This window comes from Cyprinus carpio, chromosome A6 (assembly GCF_018340385.1).
Source record: "Cyprinus carpio isolate SPL01 chromosome A6, ASM1834038v1, whole genome shotgun sequence".
Lineage (NCBI taxonomy): Eukaryota > Metazoa > Chordata > Actinopteri > Cypriniformes > Cyprinidae > Cyprinus > Cyprinus carpio.
In genome coordinates, this window is record NC_056577.1 from 23,599,630 (window position 1) to 23,627,127 (window position 27,498).

The 27,498-nt window shown below is 34.9% G+C and overlaps 1 protein-coding gene across 1 annotated transcript in view; it reads right to left on the minus strand.

Moving 5' to 3' along the window:
- LOC109059978 (gamma-aminobutyric acid receptor subunit gamma-3) overlaps positions 1–27,498 on the minus strand; it is a 112,557-nt gene that overhangs the window by 70,212 nt on the left and 14,847 nt on the right. The window contains 1 exon segment of the mRNA XM_042758513.1: positions 15,909–15,976. Within this exon segment, the coding sequence (XP_042614447.1) occupies positions 15,909–15,976 (68 nt within the window).

Consider the following 27,498-nt stretch of genomic DNA (forward strand, 5'->3'; position numbering starts at 1 on the left):
TAACTTAAATATTGATATTGATATTATGGGGTAGGTAATTAATAACCATTTTTTATTTTTGGGTGAACTGTCTTTAGAGTTAAATGGAAGATCACACATGGAATGACACATGGAACTAGACCTAACCTGCACTAAAAATTGTTCTTATCAGTTCCTTACTTTTAAATACCTCACTGAAAGTAAGTAGGTGGCTACACTAAAGAGAATCAACTGCACTAGAGCGTTTGTGTGGGTGAGACTGTCTGGCTAGCATGTAACTATCGATGGGTACCACAGTGAAGGATTTCCTTAGCTACACATGGTTGCCTAGGACACAGACTGACCTAGACATTTAAAAATAGCCACCCTCTGTAACGCCACGTTGAAGAGGGACTTTTCAAGCCTTGCCTGGTTAATGAGGTGAAACTCTTTGTCTATGTGATTTGCTCAGTCACAACACCTTATGCTCACACTGTTTACCTGAAAAAAAAAAGAAAATGCCAGAGACAAAGTCAATGCAAAGTTGTCTTTCTGAGAAAAAGGGACTGAAACATGCTGTCAAAGCTCCAAAACTTGCTGCCTCTTAAAATACTTTCGGCTCAAAGTATCTTAGCCATATCACTGACTAAATCTTTGTTACCAAAGAAGGTCATAAAGACATGCATAGGAGGACAATCGATTCAATGCAAAGTTAATTACACCCCTTTTGGTACAAGCTTCAGCAGAAAGTATATCACTGCATCTTCATTTTCTCTGCTACTGAGGTGTCATCTTATAAAGGCATTCACAGGAGACATATTTTGTGACATCAAAAGCATTTTAGAGGAGAGAGAACAGCTATTTTTATTTGCCTGAACCTGGGATCAAGAGAATTCAGAATCCAGACAGTGTTATATGCAGGGCTCTTGTGATTTCCTAGCATGCATTACTGGCAATTCTCCTCAGATGTGCCAGAGACAGATTTCAGCCTTTATCTAATGTCAAGAGAAAGCTTGTGGCTGAGCTCATACAGCTGGAGATGTGTATGCAGATAGGAAGGGTTTGTCCCATTAAAAAATGTCCCATCCTACTCCACTACTGAAGACTGGTGAGGATCTTTTGAAGGTGCTGTATGGCCATTGAAAAGGACTATTTATGGAGTGTAATAGTATATGTGCCAAAACAATTAAAGCTCTAAAGGTTAAAACATTAAAACTGATAAAAATCTGTATAATAAAAAAAGAACCACAAAGACAAAAATGTTAAAGCACTAGTTTGTTCAATTAAATAAATAAATACATAAATAAATGAAAAGAAATTAATATTTTTATTCAGCAAAGATGTGTTAAACTGATTTTTTTTTTAAAAGTGATAGTAAAGACTTAAGTACACTGTTAGAATGATTTCTAGTTTGAATAAATGCTGTTCTTTTTAAATTTTTAAACGTACTGCAAATACTCGCAACACAACCAAATACAGAAACATGCTGCAAATACTCGCAACACAACCAAATACAGAAACACGCTGCAAAAACTCGCAACACAACCAAATACAGAAATGCCCTGCAAATACAGAAACGTGCTGCAAATACTCGCAACACAACCAAATACAGAGACATGCTGCAAAAACTCGCAACACAACCAAATACAGAAACGTACTGCAAATACAGAAACGTGTTGCAAAAACTCGCAACACAACCAAATACAGATACACGCTGCAAAAACTCGCAACACAACCAAATACAGAAACGTACTGCAAATACAGAAACGTGCTGCAAATACTCGCAACACAACCAAATACAGAGACATGCTGCAAAAACTCGCAACACAACCAAATACAGAAACGTACTGCAAATACAGAAACGTGCTGCAAATACTCGCAACACAACCAAATACAGACACACGCTGCAAAAACTCACAACACAACCAAATACAGAAACGTACTGCAAATACAGAAACGTGCTGCAAATACTCGCAACACAACCAAATACAGACACACGCTGCAAAAACTCGCAACACAACCAAATACAGAAACGTACTGCAAATACAGAAACGTGCTGCAAATACTCACAACACAACCAAATACAGACACACGCTGCAAAAACTCGCAACACAACCAAATACAGAAACGTACTGCAAATACAGAAACGTGCTGCAAATACTCACAACACAACCAAATACAGAAATGTGTTGCAAGTATCACACACCACAACGGATTATAGTAAAAGTGTAGTAATGATGCTTTTGGCAATTACCTATACCAAATTTTTTTTTTTTTTTTTTTTTTTTTGCCATTCATGTAAACACACAAATACCATTAAACTATGGTTAGTGTAATTTGTGATTACCATGGTTTAACTATAGTAACCAAGGTTTTTTTTTTATTTTTATAGTAAACCCATAGTTAATTTATGCAAGGGAAGTTAACTTAGTTAGGCTAATAATATAGAAAAAAAGCTAAGGAATCATAAGATCAGGATGTTAAAATAAAATAATCTCACCTTTCAGAGCAGACATTGATAAGCTTGTGGTTACCTTAAACATTTCCAATGTGGTCTGTGCGTATTTGCAGCGCATTTTTGTATTTGATTGTGTTGCGAGTTTTTGCAGCGTTTTTCTGTATTTGATTGTGTTGCGACTTTTTGCAGCTCGTTTCTGTATTTGATTGTGTTGTGAGTATTTGCAGCGCATGTGTTGTCAAACTGATTATGTTTTTTTAATTTGCTGGTGTTTTTTTCTGTTTGAATGTGTGTTTTTTTTCCTTCTTTTTTTTCATTCTAAGCACATTGAGCTCTCTCAGCCACCGTAGAAGAGACTTCTTTAAAAAACATTTAAAATCTTACCGGTTTTAAACTTTTGAACAGAAGTGTATATATAAAATTAAAATAAAGATCTACCAAGACAAAACATTTTAAATAAACAGTTTATCCATTTTTTTTATAAAGTTTATGAATTTAAATATAAACTAAAAACCACCAAGTCAACGATTTTGAAGGAATAGTTCACCCAAAAATTGCAGCAATAATTTTTTTTATAATGTATATAAAAAAATTAAGAACCACATGGAAAGATTTCATTATTTTTTTTTTTTTAAATTAAAGTACAATATACAGTAAATAAATAAAGAACCACCAAGACAAAGGATTTTATAAGAATAGTTCATCCAAAAGTTATAATAAGATAATAATATACTAGTTTGTTGTGTAAAAAATTTTGGATAATATAAAAAATGTAAATTGTAAAAAGTTGCTGCTTAAGTTTTTATAATTTCAATTTGCATATACTACAGAATGTTATGAAGAGTGATCAGATGAATTGCATAGTCCTTCTTTGCCATGAAAATTAACTTAATCCCAAAAAAACCTTTCCACTGCATTTCATTGCTGTCATTAAAGGACCTGCTGAGATCATTTCAGTAATCATCTTGTTAACTCAGGTGAGAATGTTGACGAGCACAAGGCTGGAGATCATTATGTCAGGCTGATTGGGTTAGAATGGCAGACTTGACATGTTAAAAGGAGGGTGATGCTTGAAATCATTGTTCTTCCATTTTTTAACCATGGTGACCTGCAAAGAAACGCGTGCAGCCATCATTGCGTTGCATAAAAATGGCTTCACAGGCAAGGATATTGTGGCTACTAAGATTGCACCTAAATCAACAATTTATGGGTTCATCAAGAACTTCAAGGAGAGAGGTTCAATTCTTGTAAAGAAGGCTTCAGGGTGTCCAAGAAAGTCCAGCAAGCGCCAGGATCGTCTCCTAAAGAGGATTCAGCTGCCGGATCGGAGTGCCACCAGTGCAGAGCTTGCTCAGGAATGGCAGCAGGCAGGTGTGTGAGCGCATCTGCACGCACAGTGAGGCGAAGACTTTTGGAAGATGGCCTGGTGTCAAGAAGGGCAGCAAAGAAGCCACTTCTCTCCAAAAAAAAACATCAGGGACAGATTGATCTTCTGCAGAATGTATAGTGAATGGACTGCTGAGGACTGGGGGCAAAGTCATATTCTCCGATGAAGCCCCTTTCCGATTGTTTGGGGAATCTGGAAAAAAGGCTTGTCCGGAGAAGAAAAGGTGAGCGCTACCATCAGTCCTGTGTCATGCCAACAGTAAAGCATCCTGGCACCATTCATGTGTGGGGTTGCTTCTCATCCAAGGGAGTGGGCTCACTCACAATTCTGCCCAAAAACACAGCCATGGATAAAGAATGGTACCAAAACACCCTCCAACAGCAACTTCTTCCAACAACCCAACAACAGTTTGGTGAAGAACATTGCATTTTCCAGCACAATGGAGCACCGTGCCATAAGGCAAAAGTGATAACTAAGTGGCTCGGGGACCAGAATGTTGAAATTTTGGGTCCATGGCTTGGAAACTCCCCAGATCTTAATCCCATTGAGAACTTGTGGTCAATCCTCAAGAGGCGGGTGGACAAACAAAAACCCACTAATTCTGACAAACTCCAAGAAGTTATTATGAAAGAATGGGTTGCTATCAGTCAGGATTTGGCCCAGACGTTGATTGAGAGCATGCCCAGTCGAATTGCAGAGGTCCTGAAAAAGAAGGGCCAACACTGCAAATACTGACTCTTTGCATAAATGTCATGTAATTGTCGATAAAAGCCTTTGAAAGGTATGAAGTGCTTGTAATTATATTTCAGTACATCACAGAAACAACTGAAACAAAGATCTAAAAGCAGTTTAGCAGCAAACTTTTTGAAAACTAATATTTATGTAATTCTCAAAACCTTTTGCCCACGACTGTACATATATATATATATATATATATATATATATATATATATATATATATATATATATATATATATATATATATATATATATATATTTAGTTCATCCAAAAATTGAAATTCAAATGTATAAAAAAAAAAAAAGATGATGACTTTGAAGAAACAGTTAAAATAAAAACATAAAAATTCAAACATTGAATTTGGAATTAGAATGTTCCTAATAAGAGAGTAAATATTGGGGAGTAAACTCCCAACATTTTCTCCATTTGATATATCACCTTAAAGACAGCTATTGTACATGGGAAAAGCACGTCTCCCCTTGACAGACTACAAAGACACCTCTCATTTGTCTGAGAGCACCTACCTGTCTGACTCTGTAAACCATAGGCCACCGACAGTGGAAACTGAAGGATGACGCTCAGTTTGATGCTATCAGTCATAGCTCGGCTTTCATACGGGATCATTGATTTTCATTGAGGGGCTTGACATTAGCTCGACACATTAGCCAAGACATCAACTGCATCATGTTGTCATTGCTTTTAACTGTGCAGCAAGTAACAGATCAACATGATAAGTAGAATGATCTTACATTTTAATGTAGATCTTAAAGCTCCGTTAATTACAATTCCACTATCAACTGTGGTTTAGGGACACAAGGGATACAAGGAACAGGGATGATTAATGCTAATTTATCAGTCATATTCAGCGTCTGGCTGCTAGCTGACTCATGTTCTATAGAGCCATTAAAATCAAATTATATGGGGCTTGAGACATGTTTTTTTCTGCAGTGAATACTATAAAGTTGGATATTTCAGCTTTACACAATTACATTGATGAGCAAAGCTGATTTCTCATGTGGACAAAAATCAACTGGCACTCAATGAGGCTTTGATAATCATGGTCAGTTATTAGGAGTATTCATATTTCCGAAGCACCATCACAGCATCATATTACACACCATAATCAAACCACAGTTATTTTCATTGCAAATCTTTTCAAGCCTCCTGTTCAACCCTGCCATTCACATCACACATTGCCTCTTAACAGAAGCCCTCTGAATAATTTGATCATCTCACAGTGGCCATTTCTGACCCTTCCAAAAATCCTGAACACCCTCAGGCAGCCATTGGCCAAGGCCGAGCTTGAATCGTTCAGTGAATGGAATGACCGCTGACTTCAAACTGACAAGCAGATGTTGGCTGACGGCTGCTTTCCTTATTCAATACCTCCTTAGAAATCCGCCACTCCAGACTCAGGAAGAAACTTTTCCCATCTGAAATCTGTTTTGCTTGGCACTGCAAGGACATGCAGCATCCCAGGTCCTTCACTAGTGAATATCCTGAGGCTTTTATGTGAAATACAGCAGAAAAAAAGGCCACTGGCAATTTGTCTATACTTCAATAAATATTTAGGCCTAAATTTAAGATCTGTGTTTTAAAAACACAATGACAGGGTTCATACAAGGTTCATTTATTTTCAATAAATATTATTTATAATTTTTAATCTTACATATTTCAACTAATTACTAACTTGTTTTATAGTAAACAAATGTCTAAAAGGAAATAGGCATAAATTTATTAACTGTTTTAAATACTCAATAACAAGGTTTACATATTTACCATCTTAAGCTATTTGAATGAAAAAATTATTTAAATAAAATCAAATATGTAAATAGTTAATCTCGACTGTTTCTTATCCATTTAGTTCATGTATGGCTGACAAATATAAATCACTTTCAACTGTCTATTAAACTTATTACTTATTATACTCATAAACATATTGTTAAGGTTATTATAAACACTGTGAAATCTAAATCCAAAATTAGTTGAATTTAAGCAATTTTATGCAAATCTTAAATTTAATAGAGATTATATTGAGTGTACCATAATATAATGTATTGTACTGTATGTGTACTATAATATTATGAAATATAAATGTGGGGGATCGACCAAATATATATATATATAATAAAATAAAAAGAATACAACATAGATGACATATCAAATGTTTAAACTGAGAAAATTTATAATTTTAAGGGAAAAATAAGTTGATTTTAAATTTCATGGTATCAACACATCTCAGAAAAGTTGGGACAAGGCCAATGTTTTTGAAAGAAGTTTCTTCTGCTCATCAAGGCTGCATTTATTTGATCAAAAATACAGAAAAAAATGTAATATTGTGATATATTATTACAATTTAAAATAATTGTTTTTAAATTTATTATACTTTAAATTATCATTTATTTCTGTGATGCAAAGCTGAATTTTTAGGATCATTATCTTATCATGTGATCCTTTAGAAATCATTCTAATATGATGATTCATTATCAAAGTTGGAAACAGTTCTGCTGCTTAATATTTTTTCATAACGTGATACATTTTTTAGGATACTTTGATGAATAAAAAAAGTAAAAAAAAAAAAAAGAAGCTATGTTTTTAAAATATAAATATTTTGTAATAACAATATACACTACTGGTCAGTAATTTGGGTTTAGTAAAAATTTTTTCTTTCTTTTTTTAAATAAAATAAGTACTTTTATTCAGCAAGGATGTGTTAAATTGATAAAAAGTGATAGTAAAGAAAATATATTATTAGAATATATATTATTAGATTTTTTTTTTATTTTGAATAAATGCAGTTCTTTTTAACCTTTTATTCATCAAATATATTAGACAGCAGAACTGTTTCCAACACTCATAATAAATCAGAATATTAGAATGATTTCTAAATGATCATGTGATAGACTGGATGTTACATGTGACACTGAAGGCTGGAGTAATGATGCTGAAAATTCAGCTTTGCATCACAGGAATAATTTTTTTTTTTTTTTTAAGTATATTCAAATAGAAAACTATTATTTTAAGTTGTAATAATATTTGACAATATTACTGTTTTTTCTGTATTTTTGATCAAATAAATGCAGGCTTGGTGAGCAGAAGAGACTTCTTTCAAAAACATTAAAAATAGTAATGTTTCCAAACTTTTGACCTGTACTGTATATATATAAATAACTCAACTGGAGCAGCACATTTAAACTAAACTATAAAATATTTCTTCTCCAAGCATTAGTAAACCAAGCACATAATCTGCAGTGCGAAATGTGCCATTCATTCTGAGCCCAGGAATGAATGACAAGTGACAGCAAGGTTTCATCATGAAATAAGCTCTTCCTGGCCTTATCAGTGCAACCAAACCAAGTGAAAATTTGATTTAGATGTATATGAACCTCAGTGTACTGTATGTGTTATCAAAATATAGACTCAGTATGTAAACACCACTGACTGATACATACAGATTTGACAGATCTTGATTCGTTTGAATGCAGAAGACAGAATTGCTGCCAGATTTGTAATGGCAGTAGACTGACGAACTGCTGGGATTTCAATATCTCTCCCACAGGTAGGGTTTCACGGTATAGCGGTATAAAAAAAAAAATCAGTATGATACCAACAGTTATTCATTACAGTTCTGCAGTTCAGACAGTGTGATGAAGTGTAAATGCAAAGTTACCGTTTACAGTGTAAAAATACATGAAAGCCGGTTTTTCAGAATTACACTTGAATGGAAATTTTTTTATATAAAAATCTTCTAAATCAACGGTGTCGACACTGTTGCTCCTTTTAATTTATTGATTGCTTTTTTTTACCCATAACATACCATTTTTGCCTAATAACATCAGGCAAAGGGACTGTCAATAAAAAATAGGCATTGGGCTAACTTGGGTACATCATTTACATTTATCTGAATAAATGTACACTATCCTTACTTTTGAAATAAATAAAAATAAATTACATTTATGAAAATCTCTGGAGTGAGGATAGAGAGTTTGTCAGAGTATTTCTCTCTTACCTCTTTATATAAGCAATAATTTAATTATTTTTAATCATTATTTTGACATCTATTCCATGCATATGATTATTTGCTGATTATCATTCTATGACCCGGCTTGATTTAAAGGGATAGTTCACACAAAAATGAAAATTTACTAATTCTTAAGTTATTCCAAAACCTGTATAAGTTCCTGTCTTTTGTTGAACACAAAAGAAGATATTTTAAAGAATGTTGGTAACCAAACTATAGAAGTCAATGGCTACTAGAAACTTCAAAATATCTTCTTTTGTGCTCAACAGAGGAATGAAATTCATACAGGTTTGAAACAACTTGAGTATATAATGACAAATTGTAATTTTTTGGGTGAACTATAGTGGGTATAGAAAATAATCACCCCCTTTAAATTCTTCTATGCATTGATAAAGTCTTTTATTTTATTTTTTAAATTTTTTTAATCCATCTTCTGAATTGTGCCTGTCCACAACTTTATCCCGGAGATCTTTTAACAGTGACTTGTCACCCATAGTTGATTGTTTGCTTCAGTTGCACTATCAAGGACTGAAATGCTCCAGGAAAGCTCTTTTCATGCTGAGCTAATCAAAATGACCACAGCTGATAACAGCTGAAAGTCAAATAGCTTTGTGTGCCATTGAGAAAGTGATCTGTTACACTTGACAAAGTTTACAAGTCATTTTTATGAGAGGGGTGATCCTTTTTCCAACTCAGTGATTCTGGGTTTTTTTTTTTTTTTTTTTTTTTTCTGACATGTTGGGGTTATATATTTCACTTTGATTTGATAAGTTGCACTGAGTAAATACAGCTAGATAAAACAAAAACTGTGTCTGTCTTCATTTCAGGCTGCAAAGCAACAAAATGTGATTATTTTTTATTTTATATGATCCAGTAAATGTTCCCAGTATATGCAAAGCTATTACATCAACAGTTACATCTAACAACATAGATAACCAGCAGGTGGGCATAAACATCTAAGGCTATCGTAATCAATCAAAATCAACATAGTTTGGCAAAAAAAGAAAGGAAAATTGCAATGAGTTATTGTCTCCCCCTGGAAAATGACCGCAATCCATAAGAGGTGAGCAGAAAGTTAAAGCAAACTGAGGACGAGATCAATACACAGTTGAAAGAACCAAGGTCTGAGGGCAATCAGTTGTGGCCAGGCGCATAGTCAGACAGAAAAAGAGTGAAGCCAGAGGGACCTTTCCACCTTTTCTGTAGGGAGTTCTGAGTAGTGAGCTGAACAAGGATCCGAGCACAGACGACAGGACCTTTGCCTGCTCTGCAAGGTATTAACTGCGTTTTGTGATGGCGATGATCTGCAGCACTGACTAATCTCCACATTCTTTCATATAATTGTTACCTATAATCCACAGGATTTTGAATGGCTCATGGAAAATTAGGCGCAGCTAAAGCAACCTGCTGTGTTGGGCGAAATTGACCCACTCTATCCTCAATTTTCTCCTAGGCCGTTAATTTATTGTGTAAATGTTGTGCTACTGGAGTGGTGGTGTATATGGGGAATGTGAATGAAGCCTTGAGAGGACAAAATCTGTACCTGTGCAAGCTCTTTCCGCAGAAATCTATACATTTGCTTACCTATAGTAAAGTTTAGTCAGTTTATCAGCATCAGAATAACTAAAACACAAACGAAGACTTTTTTAAAGACAATTAATGCCATCTTAAATGTATGTAAGGTTATTGATGCCGTTTTGACTGGATCAGATAAAAGATCACAGCAAGGAACTTTTATGAGAACCAACACCTAGATCCTGTCTCGCAAGTCTAAAGCAACACACCCAACTGAGAGGGACAGACAAATGGCCCACACCATATGCATAAACATTTCACTCCTTTTGCCCACTCCCTCCTAACAGGAAACACTGAAACTACCTTTCTTATTCAGAGTTTATAACAATGCAATAATTTGTGTCTCATGTTTTACAAAAGGTCTCTGTGTGTCTGGTAAAAGGGGTCTCATTCTTTTAACAATAGAACAGGTAACCACAAACATTATAAACAGACTACTCCCAGGTTTTTCACACAAATTACCTCCAGTATGTAAATACAGCCTCCCATAGAAACCAAAGAAACCAATCTTCAAAGGGTAATATGCTAAACCCCTGCAATAAATGCCATTTGGCAATTCTGGGGTCCTGCTGGATATATAAGGGAAGGTGACAAAGAGCTCAGGGAATCTGTAAACAGATATCCCGCATAATTGCTGTGCGTAGCTCTGAATTATCAGGTAACTTTTACATTCTCTCATCTCAAAATTATTGAATGTTTATTTGTGATTGATTAGTGTTTTTTATATTGTTTGAATTGGATTTTGAATTATTACTTTGATTACCTGATTAATAAAATTGTTATGTTTGATTTTATTCTGGTTGTCCTGAAATTATTTTCTCAAGTAGATTAAGTGAAGGCTATGTTTCCGCAAATCTGCGTCCAGGGTTAAGTGCATACTAGAACTCAGACTAGATGGAGCATAGGGCACATCAGGTGAGGTTTTAGATTTCTGGCTAGACCGCTTGGCTTTAGTTAAGTTGTACTCAGTTGCATTAACTATGGGGGGCTAATAGAAGTATTGGCCATAACCGCTGGTTATTGTCTCAGTTTTAATTAAGTTGTACGGAGTTATATAATTGTCGGGGGCTAGACAGGTAGTGCTAGCATAAACCACTGATTATTGTTGGAGCTTTGATCAAGTTGTACGAGTTATATGACTGTCGGGGGGGGGGGGGGGACTAGACAGACAGTGCTAGCAGAACCGCTGATTATTGTTTTGAGCTTTAACTAAGTTGTACATGGGTAGCTGAGGGGGACAAAACGGAAATACTATTTAAAGTATGGTAAGTATGGGTAACCTATTAAATAGTATTAGTCATAACCTCTGACTGCTGTTGAGACTGGCGAGTTTGTGATCGTGGGGCACACGCAAGAACGGCCGTCGTGGGGCACCCTGAGCGACATAGATTCCTAATGAACGAGTAAAATAAATGTGAAAGTATAACAGGATAGTCAAACATACACCTAAATTTAATATATATCAAACATCTCTTCTAACCCTTTTCATTTTTGGAGTCAGATGAATAAAATAGGTAAACATGTAAGAAAAATGTATTTAATCTGATATCATTGCGTTATATGAAAGGAAAGATAGCAACACGCAAGAATCCTTCTACCGGATCATTGGCTACCGTCATTGGACCATTGGACCTTACATGTATAAGCCATGATGATTATTGAGCAGCCCAGCAGGAATTCTGGCGCCACAAACAAGCAATAACGAGAGAGAGATTGTCCCTGTTTGACAATGGTTTTGGAACATCCTGTGCATAACAATGATTATGCTCTATTTTGCTAATCCACCATCACAGCGTGAACTTGAATAATAATGGCTTGATTTAATTGCAGGTAAATTACACACAGTATTTCCTGCCCATTACAAGTTGGTTTGGTAGTTAGCTGATAATGGTTTTGCATTTATTAATGTACACAAATGGTGTATGCCATTAAAGATAATTACAGGGATAAGTAAAGCAGAGAACACAAAATCAATTACAAGTTGAAGAGTATGCTACATCATAATCTAAATTTCAGTAAGGACCAAATAGCATAGATAATATATCTTAATTTGTATCTGTAATACTCTTTGTTTAATAGATAACTCAATTAAACTTACATGTTAATGAATATTTAAATAATAACTAAAATCATTTATATATTTATTAACATAATAAATTGGTAAATAATAATCAAATAAATTATATTTAATAATACTTAACTACATCATGATCTGAAAGTGGAGAAATCAATCAGCCTCGCTCATGAATAGATTATTAGATGGCATACTCCTACAGATTATGATAACACTTTACATTTGTTAACTTTAGTTAATGCAGTAACTATTATAAACTAACAACAAACAATATATTTTATTAACAACATTAACCTTCGTTAATGTTAGTTAATCAAAATGTTTATGTTCATTTTAGTGCATTAACTTTTGTTCATTTGTTCACTTCATTTTACTGCGGATTCGACAGTATTGTTGCACCACACAAGTGTGAGTAACTGCTTTTATTACGTGGTAACTATTGCTTCGTAATTACAAATTGTTTGATATGGTCTGAGTATTTATCCATTTTTAACCTAAATCACAGCAGAGTCCATCTATGAAAAACTGCAAACCTGTTAGCCAATCATACTAGTGGGTGTTTACTTCCGAGTGTGCAATCCATCACGCCTATTCAAAGAGTGTCACGATGAGGGGGGTCAAAACAGGAGAGAAAATAGCTTATTACTTCTAAATTAGGACATATTTAAACAAAGGCAAAACAAAACAAAGGCAGTTAATGACCATTTTAACTAATGTTAACATACAACTTTTGATATTAAAAAAAGTGTAAGAGTAAAATGCTGAGATTTACATCAACTAAGATGCTGTAATAAAAACTGGTTAGTTGATGTTAACTAATGTAGTTAACTAATGTTACAAAATAAAACCTTATTGTAAAGTGTTACCAGGACTTTTCCATATTGCTTGTGACTGTTTGAGCAACTTTCAATGCAGCCTGTCGGCCTGTCTTTAATCCATTGTTTTATGTGGCTGACTAGAGTTTTTTTTTTTTTTTTTCTTAAAATATAATAATTATTTTTCCCCAAAATTCTAAAAGCCGCTGTGGAAAGGTTACAATGATTACTACATCCTTGTACGTCAAAGGCAACCCATGCAGCACGATGACGCTCTAGAAGTGCATTTAATGATTCAGTTCCACAGCTAAAAACCCTCCCACTGGAATCAGTGCTGTGGCTTCTGTGTACGTGTTTATTCATTTTCTCGAGTTTCCACACTATATAATACGGCAGTGGCCAAACAAAGGAAAGCACAAACAGCAGGATTGGAGCATGACGGGAGAATAGATGCCTTGAGGAGGGAGTTGTTGAGTCCTGAACATTATCGGATCTCATTAAGATCTCCACTTCAACTATTACAGTATATGACAAATAGGCAACAATGTATACTGCTTTTAATATATCCTTTAATAATATATTAGAATTTTGATCTTTTTGTTGTGTAAAATAGTTTTTATTTACTAATGTGGATGGTGTAAAGGCCAGCTGCAAAAAATAAAAATGCTATTTGCTTTGTTGGCTGAGCTGGTCCTTTCACAGATGAGCAAATAAACTGCCTGAGAATGTTATTGTATGTGTGGCATTTCAAGAAAATCAAAATGGTCATGGACAATAAATGAGATATCGGGAGATGGAAAGACACAGTGTCACAGAGCACAAGATAACAGATTAATGTAAGCATATTTAAATGTTTCTCGCACTCCATTTGCATTCTGACAACTCATAAAGCCCTCACAATAAACCAAAATGAAAAGATAGGAAGATTACAATAAATTAGATATTTCATGTTAATTGACTTCCGTTCATGCTATTGTGAATGCATAATTCCTCTGAGAACTGAAAAATTTTTGTTACCTCTTTAGGCTGAATATGCAAATAAATCATGTGAATATGCATGAGTGGGTTCGTTCCAGAGATCACGACCTCTGTTCCATTCAGATGCCATCTTTAAAAAGAATGCCAATGTTCCAAACTTAAACTTAATGTTTAGACCTTGGAAACTTGGAAACACTCTTGAATATTATTGTCTGCTGTGAATTGTAAGAAACATCTCCCTTAAGGCTTTAAAACAGCCCGTAACACACTGTTAGGTGACATATCGATCAATAGCTGCTGTTTCTTCAGGTGGTTGTTTGGCCGCTACTCATTATCCAACAATTCTCTCTTGCATTCAGAGCCCTGGGCTGTAATAATTGGAAGTGAATATACACACTGATTTTCAAGGATGAATCTGATGTATTGGGAACCAAAGACAGAATGGAGCTCTAGAGAAATTTAACATCCATTTGAAGTGATCTGTCACCATCGTCCACATTTACATATGATTTCTATTCAAGCGCACATAAATATGGAACAAGCTGCTGCTTTATTTAATTTTTTATTACTACAGTAGATAAAGGCAATCAAGTGCCAACTACGGTGCAAAAAAACATAGATATTCTTTTCCTCTGCCGCTTCCTATATCTCATTTTAAGTCAAAGTCTTTATATTTTTTTCTTTGTCTCTTTTTTCTTCCTCTGTCTTTCCCCTGAAGCTTTTCTGTGCCTCAGGGGAGCTGAAGCTTAAGCAATGGGCTTACATCTCAGAGGGATAGCTAGTGGCCCTGCTTTCAACTCAAACCTACAGCCACACAGTATGTCACCAAGTGTTGAATGAGTGAAAGAGAGAAAGTGAGAGTGACTTAGAAAAAGAGAAAAAAAGACACTAAAGGCCCCGATATACTTCAAGCGAAATCAGAGAACAAACTCATGTGTCGTCATTTCAAACAAAATCTGGCCAAAACAGACTTTGTTTTTTGTTCGTTTTGGGAGTTTGAAATGGCTTGCCAAAGTGAACTTTCCGGAAAAGTTTGTTTCAGCTGCAAAACACCTTTGTTCTACCATTGGTCTGTGCCGATTACATCGTAGGAGGTGTGCACTCTGGCTCCGCTTTCTTTCACGCAGAACTCTTCTCTGGGTTCATTTCGTCTGTCGAGTCCTTGGAGGTGAGATGTCCGCGGGTTAAAACATGAACGCAGTGGAGAGCCGCTTTATAGTAACAAATAAAGTTGTGCTTCTGATGAAAATAGACACTGACACTGCTGATTGCTTTTAAGCAATATACTGAATAAAGTGCTATGTAAAAACACGTGACGACTTCACGGGAGTGCTAATTTGCAAAGCTTGTGCAAACATACTCATGTTGCTATGATCAGATTTTCATTAAAAAAAAAAAAAAATCTTGATGTTTTCTCCATTTTTGTTGTGTTTATTTTGTTACTGAAAGGAAAGCATGCAGCACATATTTACATATTCATGTAAACATTGCTTTCATCAGAGTGGATGGCATCGGGATGTTTGCTAACAGTACACAGCTGCTCATGTATTTCGAACTTTGTTTTACCCCTAAACGAAGAACGAAAAGGAATTTCGTTTTGGGTATATCTGGGGCCTTTAAGGAATAAAAGTTCACCCCAAAATGAAAATTCTCTCATTATTTATGCAGTTTTATGGAAAATAGCTGCATGAAGATTCTTGAAAAATTATGCTCATGTTCCACAGAACAATAAAATAAAATAAAATAAAATAAAATAAATAACCATACAGACAGATTCAGAATGACTTTAGGGTGAGTAAATAATGATTCATCATTTTTTGGGGGTGAACTATCCCTTTAAATTCATCAAAACAACATTCATAATGACTAATATAGCACAGCTTATGGACATGCATTCACTCACCATATTTATTGATGACACGGGTCCAATACTATTTATGTAGATATCAACATCAATGACTGTAGGTTTAACTGCAGAGAGAAAGAGAGAGAGAGAGAGAGAGAGAGAGAGAGAGAGAGAGAGAAATGACAGACTCATTACCATACAACAAAAATGTTTCTGTGAAAAAAGCTTGAATATACTAATCTTAGAAAGTATTTCACAATACAGTTCCTGAATTGTTACACTCTCCATCTGTTTTATGCTTGACAATGTTTAATGAGTTTAATGAATGAAGTGTCTGAACACCAAGAGGCCATAAACTTGTGATGCCATTACACTGCATAATCTTCTCACCCTGAATCCAACTGAAATCTCTCTTAAAAGATTTCTTCTTTGAGCAGTTGATTACAATAATCTACAGTTTTAAACATTGGTTTGATTGACATTAAGTGTGGCTGAAAAGCACTCGTCACTTCTGAGAGATGAAGTGGAAAGTTGGAGGGGGCCACAAAAGAAAAAATCTGTGAGAATTTCAATATGAGTGAAAGCCTGGTCTGACAACCCTCCATTAGGAAAGCATTTTCTGTAGCCGAAGAGATGAAGGAGGGGTTCATTCTTCACAAAACCAACAAAATGACAAAAAGACAGTGAGTCAAGTATGATCAACTTTATATCATCTGCATTGTTCTCAGGAAACATAGGATTTAAAATTTTCACCCTAACCCTAAAAGAAAAATTTTCATTTGCCTTGAAAATCTTGCTTGTACCATTCAGCTCCAGTCACCATTCATTCATGGAGTCACTTTCATTATGGATAAAAGCAGCTTAGACATTCTAAAAATATCCTTGACTGGTTTCAAAAGTAATTTGAGTTGGACTACTTGTTTAATCTGTTGTTTTCTTCGTTTTGTTTTGACTGGACTTTTTTTTTATTTAAAACCAAAACCATGTTCCTGGCTAAGCACATCATGATGTACTGCTAAAAACATGAAGCATTTATTAGGCTCTAAGTCAGAAGCAATACTTTGTACCTGTTTTAATATTTTATTGGATATGTTTGATTAATTATAAAGAACTATAACATAGTGCTGTCAACTTAGAACGTGATATGGGAAATAACAGCTAAGTACCATGAATATTTCATTTCCCACGTAAGTCACAGTTCATCATCCGATGTCCTATTTCACAGCTGGAAAATTACATTTACAGTTTGTAATTGCTTTCAATTTACAGCAATGATACAAATTAGACAGATATTGTTGCTGTGCTATGATAATGTGCAATAAAGTTAATGAGCTTAGTGTTTGGAGCTGGACACACAATGTTTAGTTGTGCTTCCATATAAGATTTATATATCTCTCCCTGCTATCTGCCAGTGTAATGATAACGGAGCATCACCATTTACATTTTTGCACTCTTTCTCTCTCACAACTTCCTTTGCAAAGTCGGGGAGGAAGCATGGTTAATGTTATTGCGTGTAAACTTGTGTTTGGTAATTGTGGTCTGGCGTCCGCTGCCAGTGTGGGGAGCTGTCGGGTGAGGGGGGTCAGGGGCCTGTTTCCAATAGAGGATGTCTAATAATTAGTGTTAGGATGAGGACATGCACCTGCCGCAAATGTCACACTAACTCATTAATTGCTCTACACACAGATGTGGCCACTTAGCCAAGAAAAGAGAAGATGAGAGAAGAGAAAAGAGGCAAACACAGGTAAAAAAAATAAATATATGAATGACTGTTTGGAGGGATGCATAATACTGGCAGGAGGAAAAGCCAGAAGGAAATCAGAGTAGAGAACAGGCCTTTAATCTGACCCACAACAATCCAGATCTGTTTTAGTGCCTATTTTAGTGAATCACTGCATACACCTTTTTAGGTAAAATTATGAATAATAATGCTCTTGATAACTTGCTATATAGTTGTTAATCAAGTTTTAACCATCTTATCTTGGCACATGAGCAAATTATTTGTTGCATTCCCATTAAGAGTCACCAAATTCACTGATTTATATTCACAAAAGACAGAGTGCTACTTGCAAGCAAAACAATCTTGTAATACAAGTTATTAAGAGACTTTCAGTGCTTTAGTAATGCTGTTAGGTCATTCACACTATAAAAAAAAATCACCATGATCAACGGCTGTCTACACTGCAAACTCACAAAGACCTTATAAACAACCTCATCATTCACAAAAGAAGAACTGATGGCAAGGAAATCTTGGACAGAGACTGATAAAAGATATAAAAAGGTTTAACTTAAGAGAACGAGAGAATGAGTGAAAAAATTAAAATAAAAACATGTCCTTAAATATATATAAATTAATAGTTAATGGCAGTTTGGTGTGTTGTTTCAAAACAAATAAATCAGAAACAAAAAGGTATCTTGTACCAAAAAAAAAATAAAAAATAGTTCAAATATATTCCAAGAAACATGAAGCTTTGAGTGCAAGATTGAAAAACAGAACAATTTTGTTTAAGAGTTGCATAAAATACTTCTATAAATAAATATCTGCAACACGCAGTAGTGGCTCTAATAAACACTTTATACAATATATTCCATTTACATTTATGCATTTAGCAGACGCTTTTATCCAAAGCGACTTACAGTGCATTCAGGCTAACATTTTTTACCTAACTTGTGTTCCCTGGGAATCAAACCCATAACCTTTTGTGCTGCTAAGGCAATGCTCTACCACTGAGCCACAGGAACACATATTATATAATAGGAAGTGTTTATGATGCACAAAGAAAGGAAAAGCAAATATATCAGTCCCTAAGAATAAATAAATGGTCAAGACAAAGTCAATACAAGTAGTAAATCATTTATATGTACTGGAAGACAAGGCTAATTACAACCAATGAGTAAACAAACACACTTAGAACATAATCAATACCAGCTAAATAGAACCAATGAACCATTTAACATTTTAAGCAGCACCCCAAGTGAGAATGAACAGTACATCATGCCTGTTGAGTCAACTGAACTTTAAATGCAACATCCAACTAACTAACTAAATACATGATCCTTAAGAAATCATGCTGATTTGGTGCTCAAGACACATTTATTATTATTATCAATTTTAAAGTGTCCCTAAATGCCATTTCAAATATTGCCTTTCATTCAGTGTGCAATGTAGCTGTATGTGAATCTAAACAATCTGCAAAGTTGTAAAGCCGATCGTGCACAATAAATTGAAAGTATTGACTCTGAACAGCCTAAAAGAGTTCTCAGTAATTCAAATTCCACTTCTGAGATGGCAACACGTCACAGGGTAACACATTTGCATAATGCTGCTATACATTGGCCAGCTGCAAACAACTTGACCCACCCTCAAACTCTGGAACTTGTTCATGTCGAGAAGAGGCTGTGTCCTATGCTGTGAAAGTAAATTCTTTTTTTTTTTCACTTCCGAAAGATTAGGCTGCAAAGAATCAGTGGTTAAATATCTTTTTTTTTCCCCACTGTACCACAGCAGTACAAACCCAATCTTTTTATGTGTTTCCATCATTCCACAACTGCTTCTCTGAAAGATGTCTCAGTACCCAGTTTATTTGGACCAGCTGGCTCCACTGAATCACAACCTGTAAGTATGAGAATATATAAACATCTATTATTTATATAGAGCATTCAAAATGCGGAACTATAGCAATGGGCGTATCTTTTCCGACACACGCTGTACACAGTAGACCAATCACAACAGACTAGGCCATCTGACCAATCAGTGAAGAGTAGGCTCACGCAAAGGAAAAATTTAGAGGGACTCAATCTTAGAACTGCTTTGAACTAATCGTTTGAGAATCGTTGGAAAATGAGGTGATATTAAATGCATATTTTCAGAAAACAAAAGAGATCTTTTTTGACCTTGCATGCATGTAAACCTATTGTAGGAGACTCCCAAAACAATATTAGGAACCTTAAAATGGCATAATAGGGGCACTTTAAAAAATCTGGGCTTCTTTAGATTTTTGTGGAAACTTTGATACCTTTTTTTAGGATTCTTTGATGAATATAAAGTGGAAAAGACCAGATTTATTTGAAATAAAAACCTTTTGTAGCATTATAAATGCGTTTAATGTATCCTTGATGAAAGAAAAGAATTAATTTCTTTAGAAATAATAAAAAAATAACCTTACCGACCCCATATTTTAATATATATTAAAATGAATAAAACTGTATCACTAGACTTCTGGAGCTATCCAAGAAAGTATAAGTGTATGGCACTCCTAAAAAAATGGTATAACAAGTTTTTGCATGGAATATGGTGGAAAAGAGAAAAGGAAGAAAGAAGAATGGAGACATAAGCTGAAGCTGAAATCTGCTCTGAACCCTGTGACACTCTTGTGCTCTACCTCTCATTCATCTGTATTCCTAGAGGAGCACTTTGGGCCTCCCTGCATCCTCATCCATGCCTCCACATTATTGAGCCACGTCATGAACAATTCATCTGTGGAATTTCATGCTCAGCTTCCACCCAACATTTAAAGAGCAATCTTTTAAATTTATTAGCGCTCCCTCGCTACAACCAGCACAAACATCATTATGCAATCCAGTTCAACACAGGCCTTATGTCTTGGCCAATTAAATCAGAGCTGAAAGTTTTGTAGTCTAACAACACGATTATGTCACATGCAGATGAAGGGGTTTATCATGCATTTTTATCCCATTGTGTTGCTGAGGGAAATCCCTTCCCTTCAACATCACTGTAATAAACTGCATGTGATTTGAAATGCGATTTGACAAACAGTCCTTTGAGACACTAATGGCTTGAGTCCTATTGTTATCACGCTAACTTGTATTGACGGTGGCATATAACAGAATGCATGCTCCTATAATTTTACAGTCTTCTTATGTTATCCAAGGGATGCCAGCTGTAAGGTGGGTGTTCGGTTGCTAAGAAGAGGATGTAAATTACGCTGAGCATGCTGATAGTTTAGGATCACAAAATTTGCCACGAAAGCTAAGGAAGTGATCAAAGTGTATCCTGTTTGGCAAGTGACCATGTCATGGATGAACGCAAAGGCAATTTTTGTTTTACGCTTCCTGTCAGCCACCATCACAGAATAGAAACAAATTAGCAGCAATCAACACTCCATGGCTACATTTAATCCCTGCACCATTGTGTTTCCTCCCAGAGCTGTGTGTGTCCATCGATGAGAACATTAATATGCAAGCTCTCTGTCCAGAATCACCATAGTCACACTAATTAAATCACCCGCAACAGACCGAGAGCAGGAACATTAATGATGACATCCACCACCCCATAAACAGTCATTAAAACCCTCTAAACACAGAATCCCTGACCTTGTTAATGATGCGAGCATTTAGAGGTAAATGACATTTGATGAAAATCTGTGGCAAAACCTAGTGAGCTTACACTGTGTCCATGTCTGCAGCTGTCTATATGAACATAAAAGGAAGTTCATAAGAAGCTGATCCGACATGTAGCAACCAATGAGGTACAGTGGGTATAGAAAAGAATCACCGCCCTTTAAAATAATCACATTTTGTTGCTTTGCAGCCTGAAATGAAGACAGACACAGTTTTTGTTTTATCCAGCTATATTTACTCAATGCAACTTATAACATCCAAGTAAAAGATAGAACACCAACATGTCAGAAAAATGCCTTTAGTCTGTTAGGATATGTCTCTACTAACTTTGCACATCTAAACTTTGAATTATTTGCCCACTCTTCTTTGCAGAACCCTTCAGGTTCAGTTAAATTTGGTGGTAACCGTTTATGGAATGCAGTCTTCAAGTCATTCCACAGATTTTCAATGGGGTTTAAGTCTGGGCTCTGACTAGGCCATGCAAGGATTTCAATGGCTTTTGCTTGGCTGGTGCATGTGACTTTGCTCAAGAAAGTCTGTTTATTTTGAACCAATCATTTGAGAGCTAAGTGCCATGTGATCACTAACAGGTAAATGATGTAATGACAACACTGATTTGCATGAGGGCACCAAAAGAACATGTAACTATCCAGCTATGATGTGAAAAATAGGGAAAAGTATATACTTTAAAAGGAATCAAGAATCAGATAATGATATCAGATTTTTTTTTTACTCACATGTGGTATACAAAAAGAGTTAACTGTTGAACTTTGCATGTAGCTAATTTAATACTTAAGCACAAAAAGAATGAATAGCTTATACAAATATTGAGTAAAGTTACACTTTTTATAATCTCCTGTCTATACTGTTCAGTAATTAATGAAAATGTGCTTACATTTATTATGAATCTTTAGTTGAGTTTGTTGCAATGCATCAAAACCCATAGTGAATACACTCAGTATACAAATTATTTAAAATTTGTGGATTCAATTGCATTTAATTGAATACAGAAATGCCATGAAATGCCCATTGTATGTTTCTGTTTCTGGTGCAATAGTACATTATGTAAGCACTCTAGATGAACGCAGACAACAACCTGCACTATTCAAAACACAAAGGAGCTCCTGAACCATGTCTGAAGTAAATACCTCTGCCTGCACTGGTTCATGCCACACTCACTCAAAAGTGCAAACAAGAACTGAGCTGCACTTTGTTTTAACTTTATTTTGTCCTTTATATTCCATGCTATATATGTTCATTTTAGTTTGAGCTTTCTTTAAAATCATATGCATACATGTAAAGAATTTAGGACTAGGACTTAGGAATTTATTATACCATCAGTGAGATAATCAGACAATGGACCAAAAACAGAAATATTTTCAATATAAATATATAAATATTTTAAAATCTATATTATGTATAATTAATAATGTACATATGTATAAATGTATATAAAATGCTAAACATTCATCATTCCTCATACCCTTATGCAATATTTGTTTATTAAGCCATAAATTGAATCTATTTTGATTGTACAGTGATGACCAAATAATTGATCAAATTAATTTTTACTATATGATGTGGTTTATAATTAAGCTCCTACTGTAAATAACATCAACTCAACAAAATCATTAAATTGCAATTATCTCTATGACAATTAATTCAAAATGTCATCACAATATCATACACATAATGCATATCATACACTGAATGCATATTATGACAAGCCAGTATAATAAAGGCCAACCAAAGCTCAAATTTCCTTATGGAGAGCAAGACTGCATCTTTATCCTCATACTTCACCTGCTGCAATTAGCTCAGCGTCTGTAGTTGGACTGACAGATATAGTAACAATCTAGAGTGATTACTACAGGCATCTCAGCAGCTGCCTCCAAAATGTTGATGCTAGTGATGATTCTTCACGTCTAGACTTTATCAAAGTCACACCAAGCAAGATCTAATAAAAGGAACAGACAGCTTTTTCATTCCATTTTGGATATTAAATTTTAACAGATTTCCCCCAAATACTTTTCCTTCTTTAAATTACTGCTGTGTTGTGCTTTGCTTTTGAATATGAAGCCGTATGAACATCCTTTCATCAGTAGTCAAAATGAAATGTGGGCAGGAGGGGTTCTGGGGGGCTAACATTCGTCTTCACTTACATTCAAACCGTAATGAAAGATTGCTTAGGCAAACTGAGAGTGTAAAACTACATCAACTCCAAAACTGCAATTGGGGCTAAATGAATGTCCCTCTTAAACATTTGCTGGAAATAATCCAATAGCCGATTTTAAACACTTCTTTGGTTAGCATCTAAAGTCTAAAATAACAACGCTGTTTTTTCTGCATTTTGTATGATAAGGGTCAAACTACTCTTAGAGAGGAGGAAGCAATGACCTGCCAGCCAAACAACACCTCTCCCTGTTGCTGTGCTTCTACATTGCTTTTCAGTCTTTAAAAGGACCTTTGGATTCATTGTGGACAAACATTTCCAATGAAATGCCTGACAAAACTACAAAATCACAGCGCATTGTTCTAAATCGCAAAGCTGAAATAAAAAATGCTGAATGTTCCTCAAAGCACATTTCTTACCGGAAAGATCTTTCACATCATAGTGGTGTTTATGAGTCAACAACAAAGAATCACTGGCCAACACCTTTCATCTCCTCCTGCTTGGTGTAGGTGTATTCATAATGTTCTCACAGCATGCAATCCAAATTTCAGCACGGTTCTGCAACAAGACAAAGCTTGTGTTTACTTGCAATTTACATATGAGCTTTGATTTCCAGTAAACCAATAGTACCTCTAGGCTTCTAATGGATCACAGGGGTATTTGGACCAAAATGCAGCAGAATTTTACACCCCACTAATACCACAAATTGCTGTATTATTTATAACCTCACACCAGTTCTCTGTGTGTAAAGTTGGCAATCGAAAAACACTGAATGCATTAATCGTCCAGATTTTCTTTCTCTGGGTGATGATGAACTCTGTGAATGCATCATCAGCCAAGCAGATGTCTTTGAGGCCAGCTTGCATTTGTGTTAAAAAAAAAAAAACACACACACACAAATCCGAAGACATACTCAACTCAGCACTCCATGCTGTTTTTACAGATCATAATTTAAATATTTGACTGTTTACAGCAACACAATGTCTCTGCTGTCACAGTGGCCAAGAATACATTTTAGCCAAAAATAAAATGTCACATCTGGATCCAGTAACCAGCTCCATGTCTATATACAGTGGGATTCAAAACTCTGAGAATACATTGACAATCTTGGATTCAAAATCTCACCCTGGAAATAAGCCGAAATGTGTTAATACTCTGAAATGTATATGTACACTACAGTTCAAATGTTTGTGGTAAGTACATTGTATTTATTTATATATTTTTATTCATTTATTTTAGAAATTAATACTTTTATTCAACAAGGATGCATCAATGTGATAAAAAATGACAGTACAGAGTACAGTTACAAAAGATTTATCTTTTTAATCAACTTTTTGTTCATTAAAGATTCCTGAAAAATTATGTACCAAGGTTTCCACAAAAATATTAGTTATTTTAGTAATATTATTATTGTCAATAATAAACATTGACAATAATAACCAAATCAGCATGATCATAAGAATGATTTCTAAACGATCATGTGACAATAAAGAATGGAGTAATGGCTTCTGAATATTCAGCTTTGACATCAGGAATAAATAACATTTTAAAATATATTATTTTAAAAATGTTAAATCTACAATATTTTGGTGAGCACTACATATATAGCATTATTTTATATACTGGTCAAAACTCTTTAAGTCTTTAAGTGCTCATAAAGACTTAAATTGTTATAAAAGATTTATTTTTTCATCAAAGAATCCTGAAAAAAAGTAAAATAAATAAATAAAAAATACAATAGAATAGAATTCTTTGTTGTTGACCAAGAAAGAAATGCACTTTGAGGAATATGCAGTACTTTTTATTTCAGCTGGGATTTTGCAGAAAGGTTTCTTTTTATTTATTTATTATTATTATTATTATTTTTTTACATCCATAATAAACATATTGTCCACCACCTGTCCACCTCTGCTAGTGCCATAGGGAGAATGCTTTGTACTTGTGCAAGAGAACAAATTACAGGGAAGGAGAATCAACAGATCTTAATCAGATGATGTGGTCATCGTCAGAACCTCAGCGAGGCAGAGAAAGGCTGGCGTGTGGGGGCGAGTGCAGCTGATCTGTAGCAGGGTAATGACCAGTCAGAGGAGGAGTTTATGTCACAGTGATGTTGAACCATATCAATGTCAAACACTCAGACGCACAGGAGACATCTGGGAAGATGGGGAGGGCATGATAAACAAGGCTGATATGACCAGTGGGCAACTGATCTCTCTATCATATCTTTCTCCCTCTCCTGCCTTTTCTCATCCCCTCTTTGTCTATCTTTAGCTTTCATAGTGGGCCTCATTTATGAAATCTTTCCCTATACATGTAATTTGGCCCTGAATAAAGGGCATTAATTAAATGCTTCTTTCACTCACATATATTGTACATATATTTTTGTCAGACAGACACCTATTCCTTCTGGCCCAACAACCACAGTTTAGAATCCTCCACAAATAATTCAGTCTTTCTTTCTGTAATTAAGCTATTCTTAATCAGAAAAGGCCAATAGTTCATAAACTAACAAATCTGTACAACACACATTAAGCCATGCATAATGCAACATACTGTAATAAGAAATTACAGTACATTTGTAAAGAGTAATCAGAGCAGTATATCTTTGCATTTATTATTATTTTTAAGAATTTTATAAATTAATAGCTATTTCTTCCACCATGCTCCAGGGCTGATACGTGAAAAGATTCTGCAGCAAGATTTATTTATATCAATTTATATCACATAATGTTATCGAACAAAATACATTGTTTTAGATGTGGTGTAAATTAAATTTTTTAACCCTTTTTGGTTCATAAAAATACTGTACTGTTTTTCCACTGTTAAACATTGCTTCTAAATAAATTAAATTAATAGTGTGAAAAGTTTCTTTTCTAAAAGGCCAAATGGCTAACAGTGCCCACAGTTTAAGAAACACCCTAATATGCATATCGCTGCACAATGTTAATAAAAGTTCATATACTGTAAATGCTAAAATCCATTACTGCGCTGATTGTCAGGCATAGTCTTCTAAGGAGCCTGCATTTCAAAAATTTCATTCAAACTGTTCTTAGATTTCTGAATATTTAAACCAACAAGATTAGGAGGGTGCATAAAAATATACTAAACTTTAAAACTGCATGAACATTTATTAAGCTCCAATGAAAACCAGTTACTTATAAACATGTTTGTCATCTTTCATAATGAGTGCCACTACAACTATGTCCAGCTCTCTCAAATTCTCCTCTACATCTCCCTACATCACATTTAGCTTTTTATTCTCCTCCATTTCTCTTTCACTGCAAGCCCTTACCATAACCAGACAAGAGCCTTTTAGTAATTTTTCATGAATGCTGGATTGAAGTGTTGTATATGTATGTGTTTGTGTGTAAAGGAAAGAGAGCGAGAGAAAGACAGAATGTGACAGGCACAGACAGAGAGGAGTCCTGGAATTACACCCTAGTCAATTAGTTTGACATACGCTGACAGAGACGCCACACAAAACAAAGCTTGTGGCCACAGGCACAGTTTTGCCTTTCTAGTGCAGATCAAATTAATAGTGTCCTTGTCAAGGCAAGTTACTGCATTATTCCCATGGAGAGAAATTATGAGACTTGGCAGAGATCTTGTATGATTGTTGGCATGAATGATACAGCAACAGGTCAATGATTTTGAATTTGGTATATGAGTTACCAATATCTATGACTTACCAATAATTTTAATTCGAATAATCATGTTCTGTGATTGTCCTTAATGTATTTAAATGATACTTATAACTACAGATAAAGCAATACATAGGAAAATTGCATCTTTATTTGGATTTTGAAATACCCGTCATTGGCCAATAATCAGTGCATAATAGATATTAGAAAACGGATAGTTCCAGTCCTTGATTCTGATTGGTTGAGCGGCGTTCAAAGCTGTTGTAAGTTACACTACAAATATACACCTTTGTTTACTTCTGTGTTGCTCGGCAACCACTTTGTTGGAACCACAAATGTTTCTGAGGAACTACATTGTTTGGTGGAAGAATACTGTTTTTATTAATATTATTACACTTTATTTGATCCGCTTCGCGTCGTGCCTAACAACGCCCCTTACCTGTTATAAATTCACTGTAAACCACGGCTTCTT